Consider the following 16,636-nt stretch of genomic DNA (forward strand, 5'->3'; position numbering starts at 1 on the left):
AAATTGTAAAGCATCCTCTTTATTCTGGAAATCCAAAAAATCTATACGACAACTCATCTTGGTTATGTATGACACGGTAAACCATATTGTGTATCTGGTGGTATATATGGTGCTATGGGGATTTATTACTATTCTGCCCATGAGATGTATAATAGTGGCTTAGACACGTTGATATATCTGTTTTATGAGGTGTTAATGACTGCAGTGATTTTTCACCCATAGGGGCAATTTTTATATAAAGTCACAAATTGTTGCGCAATATATTCTTGTGTCTTTCTTACGCTAAGTGGGGATCGGAGGGTTTTTGCGGCTTTATTTGCGTCTTCTTAGGTGCAAAATCATGGGCCAACATCTTGTAGAAGGTGAAATACCTAGACAAATTCGACACAAACCAGGATTACTGGTAGTGCTTAAAAAAGTCTCAAAGAAATTTGCAAATACTGCAATTCGCCTATAAAAGGACAACAATACAACCAGAAAACCTGTATCCAACTTGAAACATGAAACCCCATGCTCCCTGCAGTCTTACTGGAAAGTACAACACCTAATAGCTCAATGCTAGAAAATCTTATCCTTCTCATCACAATGCAAGAACTACTAGCCAGCAAGTCAGGGAATATAAGGGTTAAATAACTACTAGTAAATAATAACTGGCATCTCTAAGATATGAGGTACCACAAACATGGGACACATTTCTAACATTTTATTAAAGTGTGTTGAGTATAAAGAGTATGACGTTTAATTTGTAATTCTGTAAAATAACCACTAGGTGGTAGCAGAAAGCCATTTTTATTTTTTACCAAATTATGAAATTGATTGTCTGATTATCTATCTGTGTATATATCTATCTCATATCTATTTATCTATCATCTATCTATTTCATATCTATCTATCTTTCTTTCTATATCATAACTATTTATTTATCTATTCATTCAATTCAAAAACCCTTTATTGGCAGGACCATAGTTAGCATTGCCAAAGCATTTAAAGAATATGGGATAGTGGGAGACAGGGGCAGATGAGGTGATGGGGAACAGGATGAAGGGGGGGGCATGGGGTGTGCGGGGTTATAGCCGTCATTGGTATCACATGTCTCTCAGCCTATGGCAGGCAGTTACATATTGTGCCACTATGGCCATTGTGGTCTCCTCTTCCCCCAACAGGATGTAGATCTTCTCTTTCTCCTCCATGGAACTGAAGTCTGGGAGGAGATATAAGAGTCTCCTGAAGTGAGTGTCCCTTCTTGCTGAGTATTTGGAGCAGTGTAGCAGGAAGTGGACCTCATCCTCGGTGGCCTACCAGTCCTGGCACTGTTGGCACAGTCTGCCCTCCCTGGGCATGTTTATTTGTGCCAACCGGACTCCACGGCCAGGTTTGGTCACTCAGTCTATAGAAGCTCATATCGTATCTTCTCTAGGCTTTTTATAGACTCTGGTAGATGATCAGCTTCTGAGATAACTCCAGCGACTAAATATTCCTTCTGGGCCTTGTTTATCGTTGCCTTAATGTATGGAATCTACCCTATTTCCATGATGGACTTGAAGTAGGTGTTTCCAGTATTGTAGGTTGAATATTTTGATTGGACTGGAGTCCCAACTTGACCATTCTGAGTACTTGTGTGGACCCCTGACCTCACTGCCATACAGAAGGGTAGCGGTAATGATGGAGTTATGACCGTCATGAGGTTTGAGTTTGTACAATTGTCTTCTGATTGCATGGAAGGTTCTGCAGGCCTTGTGTCTGAGCACCTGGATTGCTTACTTGAAGTTTCCCAAAATCTGGTGTATGTCCAGGCCCAGATACGTGTAGCTGTCTGTCGCAGTCAGTGTGAAGGAGAAAAGCCCGGCTGCTCTTGAGTTCATCCTCTGGAAGGCTATGATATTGGTTTTAGTTAGATTGATGGCCAATGCCCAGGTAGTGCTAAATTTCCCAGATTTCCAGATTGTCCTGGAGACTTCTCTCAGTAGGTGGCAATATCCGAAGGTCATCTGCATATACTGTAGGAGAATATTCACCTTATTGTCATGGTGTAAAGGAGGGCACCAGTCCTGCAGCAAATCTCATTCATGGAGATATTGAAGGTGTAAATAGGTTGTTCTCCTTCCCTTTACCTTGACGCTGTAGGTGTTCTCCATGGAGCTCTTCATGACATTGTAGACTTTCCCACTTATTCCACTATCCAGCAGGTTCTGGAAGAGACCTGGAAGGCCTTCCTGATGTCCACAAAACAGGTGTATATCCTTCCCCACTTTGCCTTGTGAACTTGGTTCTGGATGAGGTGTGCAGGGAATAGAGGTGGTCAGTGGTGGGAAGGTTTGGCATCCCTGATTGGCTCTTTCTGAGGACATGGTTCTGGCTGAGGAAGATGGAGATCCTCCAATTCAGGGCACTATTAAACTGATTTCCCAGGTTAGCACTAACACAGATCTATCTATCTATCTATCTATCTATCTGTCTGTCTGTCTGTCTGTCTGTCTGTCTGTCTGTCTGTCTTTACAAAGAACCGTTTTTATATATTCACAAATGGCACAGGCCTATTATCTGCAGTTCAGATCAGGATGAATCTAGTGTTCAGTCATAATGTAGAATATATTTACAGATTATTAGAGTTTTAGCCGGAGGATTAGTCAGTCCTACACTAAATACAGAGAGAGTAATGTCCCTAAATACATTATAGACGGCTAAATCCGGTGAGTGCTTTCGTGTTAAGACTCTCAATTTGGAATATTTCCAACCATATCACTAGGACAGGTCATGCAGTAGAGGTCGTATGTTGGGATTGGTGGGGAAACACGTTGATGACGATTTATGCTACAGGCTAAATACACCAACACTTAGGCTGCTATCTGTGCACTATATTTATAAGGGTTTAGACAGATTTTTCATTATTGGTGGAGGATGTGGCTTAAGATGCAACAATTTATACAAACCATAATGTATAATGTATAATACTAGCACAAAGCTTAGAAATAGGTGGTAAACTTATACTAGACAATAAAATCTGGGTGATGGTGCCAATAGCTAGCAACTTGTATGATATTTGCATGGAGCCATTTTTTACCTATCAAATACACAGTACATATTTCCAAAACCAGTTTAAAGGGAACCTGTCACCCCAGTTGCACATATACAGCCAGTGACAGGTTCCTATAGAGCTCCAATAACTGACTTTCTTTTAGCAAAAAATTGTTTCCCTTACATCCACAGAAATCACCTTTTATCTTATATTCCCTGGCATCAGAGGGGGCGTGTCCTGCTCAGCCAGCCCCTCCCATCTACTCCTCCCCATGCCTTATGTGTCCTTACTGGTCACAGTTCATGTCATGTGACCAGAGTGACATCATCTCAGGTACTTTAGCCTCTTAATAATAGCAAGCAGTACCCCATGCATGTATCTGACCATGGACTTCTACTCCTCTCATGTAATCACATACATGGTGTACAGTTTGCTATTATTAGAAGGCTAAAGGACCCGCAATGATCTCACTGGTCACATGTCATCAATGTAACACAAGGCACTGTGTAAAAAAATTAACACAATATTTCCCATCTGCACTTAGAGCTTTATGTGTCTGTAGTTGAATATTAGCAGACAGTCCCTAAGTACAAGGAGGCAGAGCATTGATTTGAAGAGACACAAAAATGTCAGTCAGAATAATGGAACGTGGTTCACTGCCAGCCTGAGAGAGAAGAGTCACTAAAACCAGACATGAGTCAGAAAAGCTAATTTGCATATCAGAAAAACATCTGTAATTAAGGTACAGGGCCTCACTGGCAGCTAATTTTAGTTGATATGGAGAGGACTTGTAACCCTTTATCAGCAGGTATTGTTAGGTTATATTCACACTAACATGTGCCCGCCGTACCGTAGTAGGGAGGAGAGGGTAAGGGCGGCTCACTCTCTTCCCCTCTCGACAGTGATATATGGAACACGGCGCTGTATTGCAGGGAAAGATAGGACATGTCATATCTTTCTCCCTGATACAGAATGGTAAGGTGCCGCATGTGTGCTGCACCGTACTGCTCCTGTATGGCGCCGTGTGACCATTGCCATCTATGGGGGACGTATACACGCAGTATATACGTCCCCCTTACGGGGGGAATGTAGCCGTAGTCAGCGTAACTCATGCTTCCAGGCTATCTCTTTCTCCCCCTTCCACTCTGCTCCCTCAGCTCATTCCCCCAGTCCTCTACCTGACATAAGTAGATATTTTCAGCACACAGTGGGCGGGGTAAGTGCTTCTTGCACACTGTAACAGTCCCTGTTCCCAATGGGGCTCACAATCTAATCCACCTACCAGTATGATTTGGAGTGTGGGAGGAAACCGGAGGACCTTTAACATGAATCTCTCCTCTGCAAAGGACTGTTTCTACACTGTTACTACACTGTTACTACACTGTTTCTACACTGTTTCTACACTGTTTCTACACTGTTGTGCTTGTGTCAGCCATAGGATGATAGCATTGATTGACAGCCACAATTCTGCTCAGAAGCCACTGACTTTTGCACATATATATTTTTAAAGGGGTTTTCCAGATTCCATAAGATGGCTTCTTACTGCCAAAACTAGTGGCACAGCTGTCTACAGTCTGAGAGCAGTATTACAGCTCAGCTATAATAGGATATTTATTTTTTTTTATGGTTATTTTTGAATATATTGGTTGAAACCCAAAATATCCTAATATACAAGGGAGAATTGTTGTGCAGCGTACAATGTCAGACAACAATTAGAAGCTGCTCCATACATTTCTTTCCTTATAATGAGAGCCACAGGGTTCGAGCAGCGCAATCTCTTTGTGAAGGTCACACTTGATAATGACTCTGTTGTCGTTGCCTGGTAAAGGTCATGTTGGTCATTAGTGATTTACATTGTGTGTCTCCTGCAGGGGACAGTATCTGTATGAGATGAAGAAGTATGACCTGGCCAGCTTCTGTATTCACCATACAGCCCAGATGTCTCAAGGTAAGAGTGCGTCACCGATGTGAGTAACGTCAGGACTCCAAATCCTCACAAATAAAAGTGATGGTAAAGATTACACTTATACGTCTTCGTATCTCTACATCTACACATTGAGCGTCTCTGTCCTCTTATGTAGCCCTATACAAATATGAGCCCACTTGAAACGGCAATCTATATAGTCATCATTGTTATGGGACTGTCATGGCTGATTGATCATGGTTAAGGCCATATGCTGAAACACGTAGTTGTTAGAGCTGTTTTTGTGCGTTTTTTACTTGATATTCCACTATTACCTCAATAAGAGCAAAGCCGCTTTATTCAAGTATTCGGAGCAGCTACCATAGAAGCGGGCAGTGCAGGCATGAATGCGCCACCACCCTTTTCATCAGGGGTGTAACTACAGCGGTAGCAGCCATAGCAGCCGCTATGGGGCCCGCAGTGTCAGGGGGCCCTGTCATCTGACCTGACACAATAAAGAATGGAGGATGTGCACCATTATATACATATTGTACTGCACATGTCCAGCATAATATGTATATAACATATACTGTGATGTATATATAAATAATCTGTGATGTGTATATGGTGTCTGTATACACTGTATGTGAGTATGTTGCAGATGGCACTGTATGTATGTGTATATGCACATGAGTGTATTTATGCGTGAGTATACGAATATGTATATTTGTTAAGTGGGAAGGGGGGCCCCATGCAGTAGCCTGCTAGGTGGCCCTGTCTCTCCTAGTTACGCCACTGCTTTTCATGGGTATGTGGAAACCTCTGCTCAGGATTTTGGGGAATCCTAAGGGTTGCACTTCAACTATTCAATGAGTGGTGATAACCAGAAGACCTTTTAACTCATTTTGAATGGTTTTTACATAAACTATATTCATGTTGCAGCATCTGCCAAAAATGTCTCATAGCATTTATTGGGGGTCATTTACTAAGGGCCCGATTCGCGTTTTCCCGACGTGGTACCCGAATATTTCCAATTTGCGCCGATTGTACCTGAATTGCCCCGGGATTTTGGCGCACGCGATCGGATTGTGGCGCATTGGCGCTGGCATGCACACAACGGAAAACGGGGGGGCGTGGCCGAACGAAAACCCGACGTATTCGGAAAAACCGCCGCATTTAAAAACGGAAAATGTGTCGCTCGGGACGCGCTTACCTTCACTCAGCCGGCCTCGGTGAATTCCGGAGCGTTCAGATGCTTTTCAGCGCAGCAGCGCCACCTGGTGGACGGCGGAGGAACTACCTTATTAAATCCCGGCCGGACCCGAATCCAGCGCAGAGAACGCACCGCTGGATCGCGAATGGACCGGGTAAGTAAATCTGCCCCATTGTGTTTGGGATGGGACCCCACCTATCTCAAACCCCAAGATCTCATCAATCTCTCCTTTGCCGCTGTCACAGATTGTCTGTGACTTTCTGCTTTTAAAAAGGACCTGTCACCCAAAATGTTAGCACTAGGAGCTGCTTACTAAAGTAAGCAGCTCCTAGTGCTTGAACAAACGCCATAGTGTTAGAGTTATAGCGTCACCGGAAATCTCGCAAAGCTGTCCGATGTATTCATGAGGGGGCAGTCTGAGGCGCTATATTTTCCCTGGACCACCCCACTCGCTCCATAGGCCGGCAGTGACTGCCGCGCACCAGGCCCCAACCCTGCCCCCTCATGAATACGTCGGACAGCTTTGCGAGCTGTCCGACAATTACTCTACCCCGCTGCAGTGTTTGTTCAAGCACTAGGAGCTGCTTACTTTGGTAAGCAGCTCCTAGTGCCGAAAATTTGGGTGACAGGTCCTCTTTAAAGGAAATCTAGCATCAAAATCATCTAGCATCATGATAGACCCAGGGACACTTACTCATACATCCAGGCACCGTCACTGTGGAAATATTTTTATATTTGTTATTCATGGCCTCCTTCCTTCTAAAAACATCTTTTATTATTTATTATGCTAATGAGCCAGAAGGTTATGCCAGATCCCCTCCATGCTGCAGATGCACAGGCTGTTATACTGTGCTCCTCTGCTGCAGTGACATTATACAAGGGAAGGGAAAAGTCCTGGCAGAGCAGGTGGGGCAGGGGAGAGTGTCTAACAGCTCATAAAAATACAGTTATAATAAATCCATAATTTTGTGGTTAGCCAACACTTCTAGATTTAAAGGAATCTACTATAAAAATCCATCATGATAAACCAGGGACACTTACTCATAGACCCAGGCACCGTGAGTGTGGTAATCTTCTTGCTACCCATTGCCTCCTTCCTTCTGAAACTTCCTCTGCTCCAGTGAGATTACATAAGGTAGAGGGAGGGGGGAAGTGCAGAAAGAGAAGAGGGTGGAGACAGTGTAACAGCCAATGAAGCTGCAGCACTGAGGGGCTCTAGTAACGCCCCGGGCTTATCATGATGGACTTTGATGGTAGATTTTCTGTAACAAAACAGCATTCTGTAACTCCCACTCACTTCTATCTTACCTGTCTAGTTTTCTACCTGGGTTTGTATATCTATAAATAGAATGCGGTATATAACATAGAATATATAAATCTGTTTTATAAAATGTATTATATTATTAAATCTAAATTTATTAAATAAAATATTAACTTTAAGTAGTTTGAAGGACAATCTGTCTCAATATTTACTATGTCATCTACTTGCAAATTAGAGTATTTTTGTAATATTGTTGCTTATGAGGCCTTAAAGGACATCTATCACCACATCAAGCATTGTAAACCAAGCACACTGACATACTGGTGTGTGCCCCCTCTGGCAGGATCTGCTGTTCTTTTTTCTTTAAGGAAATATGCAAATGAGCCTTAGGGGCTCCAAGCTCCATGAATCCTATTGACCCTGGAGCCCCTCAGACTCATTTGCATAAAAGAATTTTAAAAACTGTAAAAACCAGGGCATAAGAAGCTAATAGAAGAGCAGATGTCAGTGTGCTTGGTTTACAATCCTTCATCCTTCATGATAAAATCTACCATATGATACAGTGTAATGTATAATTTAGAACCTGTCTGGACCTATAACATTAGGTTGGGCTCTGTGGTTATATCCTTTCGCTAAGGATACATAGATTGGTCCTGAGTTACTGCTCCACAAGGAACCTGCAGTTTTACAGCCACGATGTTGGTTAAATTACATTTCCAGTCTATTTCAATGAAACAAATTCTTGGTAGAAGTAATCCTCGTACAGCGCGGGAGCCATCCATTGTGTTTCTTGTGGTTGAGGTATACAGGGGTGTAGTATATCACAGCAAGCTAATGCTGGTAATGAGGGGGGAGTCACATGTGATTATTGGGCATGTTTTGTGACGCATCCATATAATCCCTAGGCACACGGCGCTGCTCAGCTAGCCCGATGCCACATGCCATATTGTATTAATGAGGATTGGATGGGTGCAGGCCTCATTATGTCACTTTATGACTGCATTGTGTGCGCTTCGCTTTAATGATTAATATATGAAGCCTGGAGAATAACAAGAGAAAGCACAACATTCAGTGTACAGAGGCAGAGGAATTGTATTGTTCTGGAGAATAGGGAAATTTACAGGGTCAAATCTTTAAATCACTAAAATAGGAGCTGCGCTGTAGTAACCCAGTCTGGCCACTACATGGAGAACCTAAAGTCACCTGAACAAAAACTAATAAACACAGTGGGGGTCATTTACTAAGGGCCCAATTCGCGTTTTCCCGACGTGTTACCCGAATATTTCCGATTTGCGCCGATTGGAGCTGAATTGCCCCGGGATTTTGGCGCACGCGATCGGATTGTGGCGCATCGGCACCAGCATGCGCGCGACAGAAATCGGGGGGGCGTGGCCGAACGGAAAATGTGTCGCTCGGAACGCGCTTACCTTCACTCAGACGGCCTCGGTGAATTCCGGAGCGTTCAGATGCTTTTCAGCGCAGCAGCGCCACCTGGTGGACGGCGGAGGAACTACCTTATTAAATTTCGGCCGGACCCGAATCCAGCGCAGAGAACGCACCGCTGGATCGCGAATGGACCGGGTAAGTAAATCTGCCCCATTGTGTTTGGGATGGGACCCCACCTATCTCAAACCCCAAGATCTTATCAATCTCTCCTTTGCCGCTGTCACAGATTGTCTGTGACTTTCTGCTTTTAAAAAGGACCTGTCACCCAAAATGTTAGCACTAGGAGCTGCTTACTAAAGTAAGCAGCTCCTAGTGCTTGAACAAACGCCATAGTGTTAGAGTTATAGCGTCACCGGAAATCTCGCAAAGCTGTCCGATGTATTCATGAGGGGGCAGTCTGAGGCGCTATATTTTCCCTGGACCACCCCACTCGCTCCATAGGCCGGCAGTGACTGCCGCGCACCAGGCCCCAACCCTGCCCCCTCATGAATACGTCGGACAGCTTTGCGAGCTGTCCGACAATTACTCTACCCCGCTGCAGTGTTTGTTCAAGCACTAGGAGCTGCTTACTTTGGTAAGCAGCTCCTAGTGCCGAAAATTTGGGTGACAGGTCCTCTTTAAAGGAAATCTATGCTTTTCAGTGCAGCAGCGCCACCTACTGGACGGCGGAGGAACTACCTTATTAAATCCCGGCCGGACCCGAATCCAGCGCAGAGAACTCGCCGCTGGATCGCCAATGGACCGGGTAAGTAAATCTGCCCCAGTATTCCGAAATAAAGGAAGTAATTCACAACCTTAATCTACGCAAAAGCAGTTTTTCACAATTTTATGCCCAGGTGCGCCATCTTTAGGTCATATGCATGGCAGTGCCATACTAGAAAGCCACAGGAACTGTATGATCCTTTCTTGGATACCTTGAGTGGCCTATATACTCCATAATATATATGTAGTTATATAATACAGTGAGTAGGTTTTTTTTTTTTTTTGCTACATAGTTTGGATTCTGTCGTCTCTGGGCCTCCATATAAAAAGACATATGGTGTTACAGTAAGGGTTCCCTGCACGTGTTTGGGTCCTCCTATATTACTCATGACTTATATGCTGCCTATATGTCCATAATATATAAGCAATAGCATTTGCTGTTCAGCATTAATCTACTAGTTTATAATATTGCTTTGGAAAGATTTTACCATTGGAGGCCACCTAAAGAGGTTATCGACTCAAATATGTCCCCGTTAACCGCTGCTGCAGTTATGGTGGTTTTGAGCTGTATGATAAAGCGAGCTGTGCACCTGTGTGACATAACATAACCAGGGATATAACGAGCCATGCACCTGTGTGACATAACATAACCAGGGATATAACGAGCCGTGCACCTGTGTGACATCACATGACCATAAATGTAACTAGCTGTGCACCTGTATGACATCACATGACCAGATATATAATGAGTTGTGCACCTGTGTGACATCACATGACCAGAGATATAACGAGTTGTGCACCTGTGTGACATCACATGACCAGAGATATAACGAGTTGTGCACCTGTGTGACATCACATGACCAGAGATATAACGAGCCGTTCACCTGTGTTTATACACAGAAAGTAAACAATGAAGCTTCCTATATGCTGACAGCAAGCAGAGATCTAGAAAACTGTGAATTAAAACAGAAAGTATATTGGGAAATTGTATAACTTTTCATTATACCAACAATAACATTTGTAGTCTGAAAAGATTGCCGAGTGCCGTACTTGGCAATCTCCGTCCGCTCCCTAGAGTCGAATGGGCAGCCCGGCCATGCTGGTTGGCTGCTCTACTCATCTCGGGAAGCTAAATAGTCAGGTGTACCTGACCAAGGTCTACTGTGAAATGCGTCAGTGGGTCTGACCATGGACCCTAGTTTAAGCAGATTTCTTATATTGGATCTTTCCGGAAATGAGTTTATTTTCCCCTTAAGAATTGTACTGCTGAATACTTATACTGGGAATCAGGGGTTTCCTGTGTACCCCAGGAGTTATCCCAGTGCCTGAGTAGAATGGGCTAGACGGCTGAGCAGTGCGCTATGTTACTACATGATGGGAGATGCTTGTCTTGCATTTCACAAGTGGCTTCTAATAAACAATGTCTGCTTAATTTTATTGCTCATGTGTGATGGGCACATTTGGCGTCCTCAATGTCAGCATTTCGGATGAGAGCAGTTTAGAAAATACACTCTATAATTAAACTGAAAGGAGCGGGGCTGTATTTGGTTTGGCTGAGTCATTATGTAGTCAGCATAATACAAAGGCGTGCGGCTCCCTGCTCTGTGTATATGTCTGCAGCGTCCCGCTAATGTATCATCATGATTAGTGTACCGCACATTTTTGGGATTTACGACACAGATCATGCAGGGCAATACAATCGGGATGGCAGATGATGTGTGACCCCAATTGATCTCTTCTCTGTTTGATCCGAAGGGGGACTTTTTAATTCACTTCCCATATTTCTACGATTTTTGCCCCCTTATTATCTACCAAGCTATTAAAAGTTGTAGAACAGGCGAAATGTCACTAAATCAATGGGATTAAACCATGTTTATGGATAAACAAGCCTTGTCTTATAAAGAAATTGGCCTCGCCAGCTGTATTTATAGCGGTGCATACAATACCAGGAAATCAATATAACTCAGTATTCTCCACTGAGTTTCAGTACTTGACTACAATTTTCTAACCCAAAATGCATAGACCTCATGGCCAGAAGATACAGCAAGCTTTCAAGCATAATTGACTCAAAGTGGCATATTTAGTCTGGGAAAACATAATTTGGAGCTGTGTACACTTAACCTGAATAAAGACCTGCCAGGATTGAGTAAAGTTATACGAAAACCTAGTAAGATAAATGAGGGATGTAATAGAACAGGACCTGATCATGGAAGGTCATAGAAGACCAGGACCAAGTCCAAGTGGATGAAGACCCTAGTGTTATCTCTTTGTGGGGGCTCCTTCTCCGTTAATGGGTGACCGGACACATTGGGGCACATTTACTTACCCGGTTCTGTTGCGATCCCCGATCCGGATGGTCCGACGAAGATGTCCAGTGCGATTCACCAACATCGTGTGCCCAAGATCCTGCATCTGTCACTTCCCCGCTGAGGTCCGCCGGAGTTCACCTTCTTCTTCCCGGTGCATGTAAGTGCATTGTCTTGCGACAGAATTTGCAATGTTAAATCCCGCACGCTGTCCGAATCCGTCGGATCGTCCGACGGCCCGCCCCCGGTACGTGCCACGTGAAAGCCGGCGTCGATGCACCAAAATTTGATCAGGTGCGCCAAAAACCCCTCAGAAATCGCCGGGAAACCCGATGAAAATGCGGTCCACGGACCCTTAGTAAATGAGCCCCATTAGATCAACAGATGTCTATATGAAATGCTAAATTCTCATATCTATAGATCTGACTAAGAATCCCAGAATTTAAGCAGAAACTTCTTGCTAAGTTGCTCCCTGTCCTGTCCTATGGATACTGATACCGTTGATAGAAAGGAGGGAAATTTGGATTATCATTGTAGCACCACTCCAGAGCATCTCCGACACCGGAAGAATTGCTGGGCCTGAGCATTGGTAGCAGCAATGATAATTCGGCCCTATCTGCACCTCCTTTCTCATCCCAAGGCAGCCAAGGATATCAAGCTTTAAAATAGCGCTGAGCTTGGCACATCCTTGTCTGGCCACAGAGAAGGCTCTGAGAGCCATCCCAGCAACGCTGCTCTCCGGTAATATTGTCAGGAGTGAAGGTTACACCAATACCAAGCAGTATGAACATCACTCCCCTATTTGAGGTGTTGGTGTATACAGGCGCAACTCAATATTTAGAGAACTGCTGCAAGCTCTTCAAGTGGACACCTTACATCGACTGGTATGGTATCCAAATGATGACTACTAAATTACCGTTAATTGAACAATGAGATGTGAGGTCAGGCTTTGGATGCTGTAAGATGTATGTGTTGTACCTTCATACCCAGATTACCATTGATCGTATGGGGTCGCGTTCAAGGAAGAAAACTTAGTGATCAGCTGATTGACTGAAGACTCTTTACACTAATGTCTTTTTAAAGTTCATTTTAACGAAAGGGCTTTGAGGAAACAAAAGGCGATTGACCCTTAGTAATATATCCCTATTACAGAACCCCACACATAACACCAGCATTGTGTGGGGCACTGTCTAAACTTTCCTGACATGTCTTTCTTGCCTCCTCTATATCGTCATTTTACAGAAAATGAAGTTTTTATCTGAATGGATTGTTTCCTAATGGTTTTCCCCCAGGCTCCTCTCCGGTGCAGCGAGCCCTCGTCCAGTCCTTCCTCCACCAGAACAGCACTGCCATAGACTGCTTGCTTTCTGCCATTAGGGATAAGACAGTGCCAGCCCTCATAATACTCCTAGGCAAGATTCAGATGAAAGCCAAGAAGCACAAGGTAACAGGATAAAATTATCTATTCTAAAATGTGTTAAAAAATGTGCATAACTTAAACAACATCAGGTGCTATTTTGGATGGATGCAGTTGTACGCCAAGTTACTTGTGTCGTTTTAGAAGTTAAAAAAGTTAAAAAAATCGGATAAAATGGTTACGTAATTTCAAGAATCATTCCCAGTTTATGATGTGAGATGTAAATGAAAGAGAATCTAGCAAAAAAATTCAAGTATAATAAACCAGGGACACTTACTTTATAGATCCAGGCCCTGTGACTGTGCTAATCTTTAAATATGTGTTATCCATGGTCCCCCTTCCTTCTAATATCAACTTTTAAAATTATGCTAATGAATCAGAAGTGCTATGGGGGTATTACTAGAGCCCCTCATTGCTGCAGCTTCTCACCACTCCCCTCTGCTCACTCAGCACCTGGATCCAAAGCTGGCACCAGAACCAGGCATGCCCAGAGCTGCTGGGGGTAGGGGGGCACTTGGCATGTGGGGCTGTATATAATTAAACGATGAGGCGATTGTATATAAAATGACCATAAGGGGGATAAATTTTGGGATGATAAACTAGGGAAAATTCGTGGAAATGGGACTGTTTTAGTTTCTGTATTTTTAATGCCACCACGAGAGGGGCCCACTGAGGCTCCGTTGCCCAGGGGCCTACTAAAACCTGGAGCTGTCCCTGCCTGGATCTATGGGTAAGTGCCCCTGGTTTATCAGGCTGGAATTTGATGGTAGATTTCCTTTTAAACGATTTATATTAGATCAGAAATGCGTGCTATTTTGGAATCAACACCAAGCTTTATATGGAATTGCATATTAGTGTTATTCAAGTGAACAGCGCGACAGCAGACATGTTTTAAAAATCCGTCCTCTTGTGCAGTTCCTATGTATACCTATGTGTCACTATGGTTACAGACTACAAAGTTTCTCCTGCCTATATCTTACAGAATGTAGGGACTATGACGAGAGGATCAGTTGTTTGTAGTCTGTAGCCTTGGACACTGTAATTGAGGACTATGTCAAACTTATTGTATTGACCTTGTTATGATACTGGGACATTATTTTAGTACATTTTTTAACCTTGCAAATGTTGCAAAGTTTTTGACGCAAGTCTAAATTTTGATGTAGAGATTCTTTCTTACGCAAGAAATCAAAATATCAGCGAATAAAATACCTTTTCATTTGTCATTATGTATGCATGTATCAGCAAACCTTACATATACCATATTTTTTGGACTATTAGGCGCACAAAAAAGGTGCTCCTTATAGTCCAGTGCACCTTATATATGAACCGTACTTACAGACAACAGCTGCCTGGAACTATGCACAGGTCTGCCACCTGCTGGTCATTCATCCTTATAATCATGTGCGCCTTATATATGAACCTAGACATTTTAGCAGGCATTTAATTTGCTTTTCACTCTGAAAACTCTGCTGAATTCTGTCTTGCTATTAGGATGGACAGGAGCTCAGCGATGTGTCACATTGTGTGGTAGCTCATTGGAGAGGGGGCAGTGAGTTCTAGCAGCTAGGTCTCCACCCACCAGCTCCAAGGGGACTGCAGATTTACAGACACAAACCGCACAAGGGAAAAATGTTACAAAATTTAGATTAAAAATCACGTAATGATCAAAAACTGTGCTGCCTCCAATTTCCACATGTAGGACTTTTTGCTAAACTTTTTAAAAGGTTAGGTATGTTGTTCTTTTTACGCTAAAACAATATTTGCGTTTTTTTAAAAGGACGCGAGTGAAAGCTTCAGACAGGCACTTGACCTCTTGGACCAAGCAGATGAGAGGTCGCCATCCTCTGACAAGGCTGACGTTTTCTACCTGTTGGGTCTGTGCTACATGGAGCAGTTTAAGTTCCTACAGGTGAGTATTTCGTGTATAAGAAGCCTGCGCTGAGGTTATGTAACTGCTGCAGTCACACTTCTTCTGTGAAACTCAACACTTATATCTTCACTCCTAATTTGGAACACATTAACAGCGCACACAAGAGTTGTTATGAACCAGTTAGTAAATTTTAACCTTTTTATTGCCGGATATTTAGGGAGATGTATCCCACTGTATGCCTATACAGTGGGATACGTTGCCTGTGGACCCCCCTTCTCTCTGAATGGGGTGTTCCCCCGGTAATGTCACTGTCCTAATATGGGCAGTGACATCACTGGTTCCTCCCTCTTGGCGAGCGCAGGTGGGGCTGTAAGGAGAGATGCAATACACTGCATAATACACTGCATAGCCTTGCTCCACCGGAGGCTGCAGGATGAAAAGACGTAGCTTGTTATGTCTCTCCATTCTGCATTTTGTGACGGACGGAACTTTTAGTGGCCAAATGGGGGCAACAACTATGCCTCCATCTGCCACTAATTGTGAAGTATACATTAAGCTTTTTCCCAACCTATACACTTAGTGTATACAAATAATGAGATGTAAACCCAGCCTAAGGGCTTATTCACATGAACGTAATGGGGACCGATTGCGACCGCATACTGGTGCCCATTGATGTCTATGACGCCCGGTCATCATGCGGTGAGCACACATTGGGGCTTATTTACTAAGGGTCCCAGCGGACGCATTTCCGTCAGGTTTGCTGACTTTTCAGGGATCGCGCCTCTGGGACAGAGATTTAAAAGGGGATTGTGTTGCACACGATCGGATTGTGACGCAATCGCGACAGCTTTCATGCAACACAAATCGGGGGGCGGGCCATCGGACAAACTGCAGGATTTAACTGTAAAATTGTGTCGCATATAATGCACTTGCATACACCGGGAAGAAGAAGGTGAACTCCGGCGCAGCTGATCAGGGAAGCGACACATGCAGGATATCGGGCACACGATGTAAGTGTATCGCGGCAGCTGTGATCACACCTTGGGGATCGCGCAGGAACGGGTAAGTAAATGTGCCCCATTGTCTCACCGCACCATGACTGTACACAGCGAAATATAGGACATGTCCTAAATTTTACTGTGTTACGACGCCGGTCGCTTGCTTCTCTATGATGCGAATATACTTTGTGGGAATTTATTCTAAACTGTATTTCAGGACCATGGACACCACATGTATAATAAGAGACTGGTGCACAATTACTAAAAATGTAGGGAACTGCAGTAAAAGTGCTCTGCCTGTGTATAATGCTGGGTGCGACAGATTCATTAATAACTTGCGCCAGAAATCATGAATGTGTCGCTTCCCCGCACTGGCCTGACAGAGTTCACCAACTTTTTTGTGGTGCATCTTTAACATAGGGCGGATGACAGACTTTGCATGTTAAATCCGGCGCACGGTCCGACTGAGCACCAGGACGCCCCCACAATAGTGGCGCAGGCGCT

General features: G+C 43.8%; 1 protein-coding gene across 7 annotated transcripts in view; it reads left to right on the forward strand.

Moving 5' to 3' along the window:
• The window catches only part of TTC6 (tetratricopeptide repeat domain 6), an 88,782-nt gene that overhangs the window by 44,930 nt on the left and 27,216 nt on the right, over positions 1-16,636 (forward strand). For all 7 annotated transcript variants that reach the window (XM_072115557.1, XM_072115555.1, XM_072115554.1 and 4 more), the window contains 3 exons: positions 4,888-4,964; positions 13,140-13,291; positions 15,042-15,173. In XM_072115557.1, the coding sequence (XP_071971658.1) occupies positions 4,888-4,964; positions 13,140-13,291; positions 15,042-15,173 (361 nt within the window). The remainder of the gene's footprint in view (positions 1-4,887; positions 4,965-13,139; positions 13,292-15,041; positions 15,174-16,636) is intronic.

Source organism: Engystomops pustulosus, chromosome 7 (genome assembly GCF_040894005.1).
Source record: "Engystomops pustulosus chromosome 7, aEngPut4.maternal, whole genome shotgun sequence".
NCBI classification, from domain to species: Eukaryota; Metazoa; Chordata; class Amphibia; order Anura; family Leptodactylidae; genus Engystomops; species Engystomops pustulosus.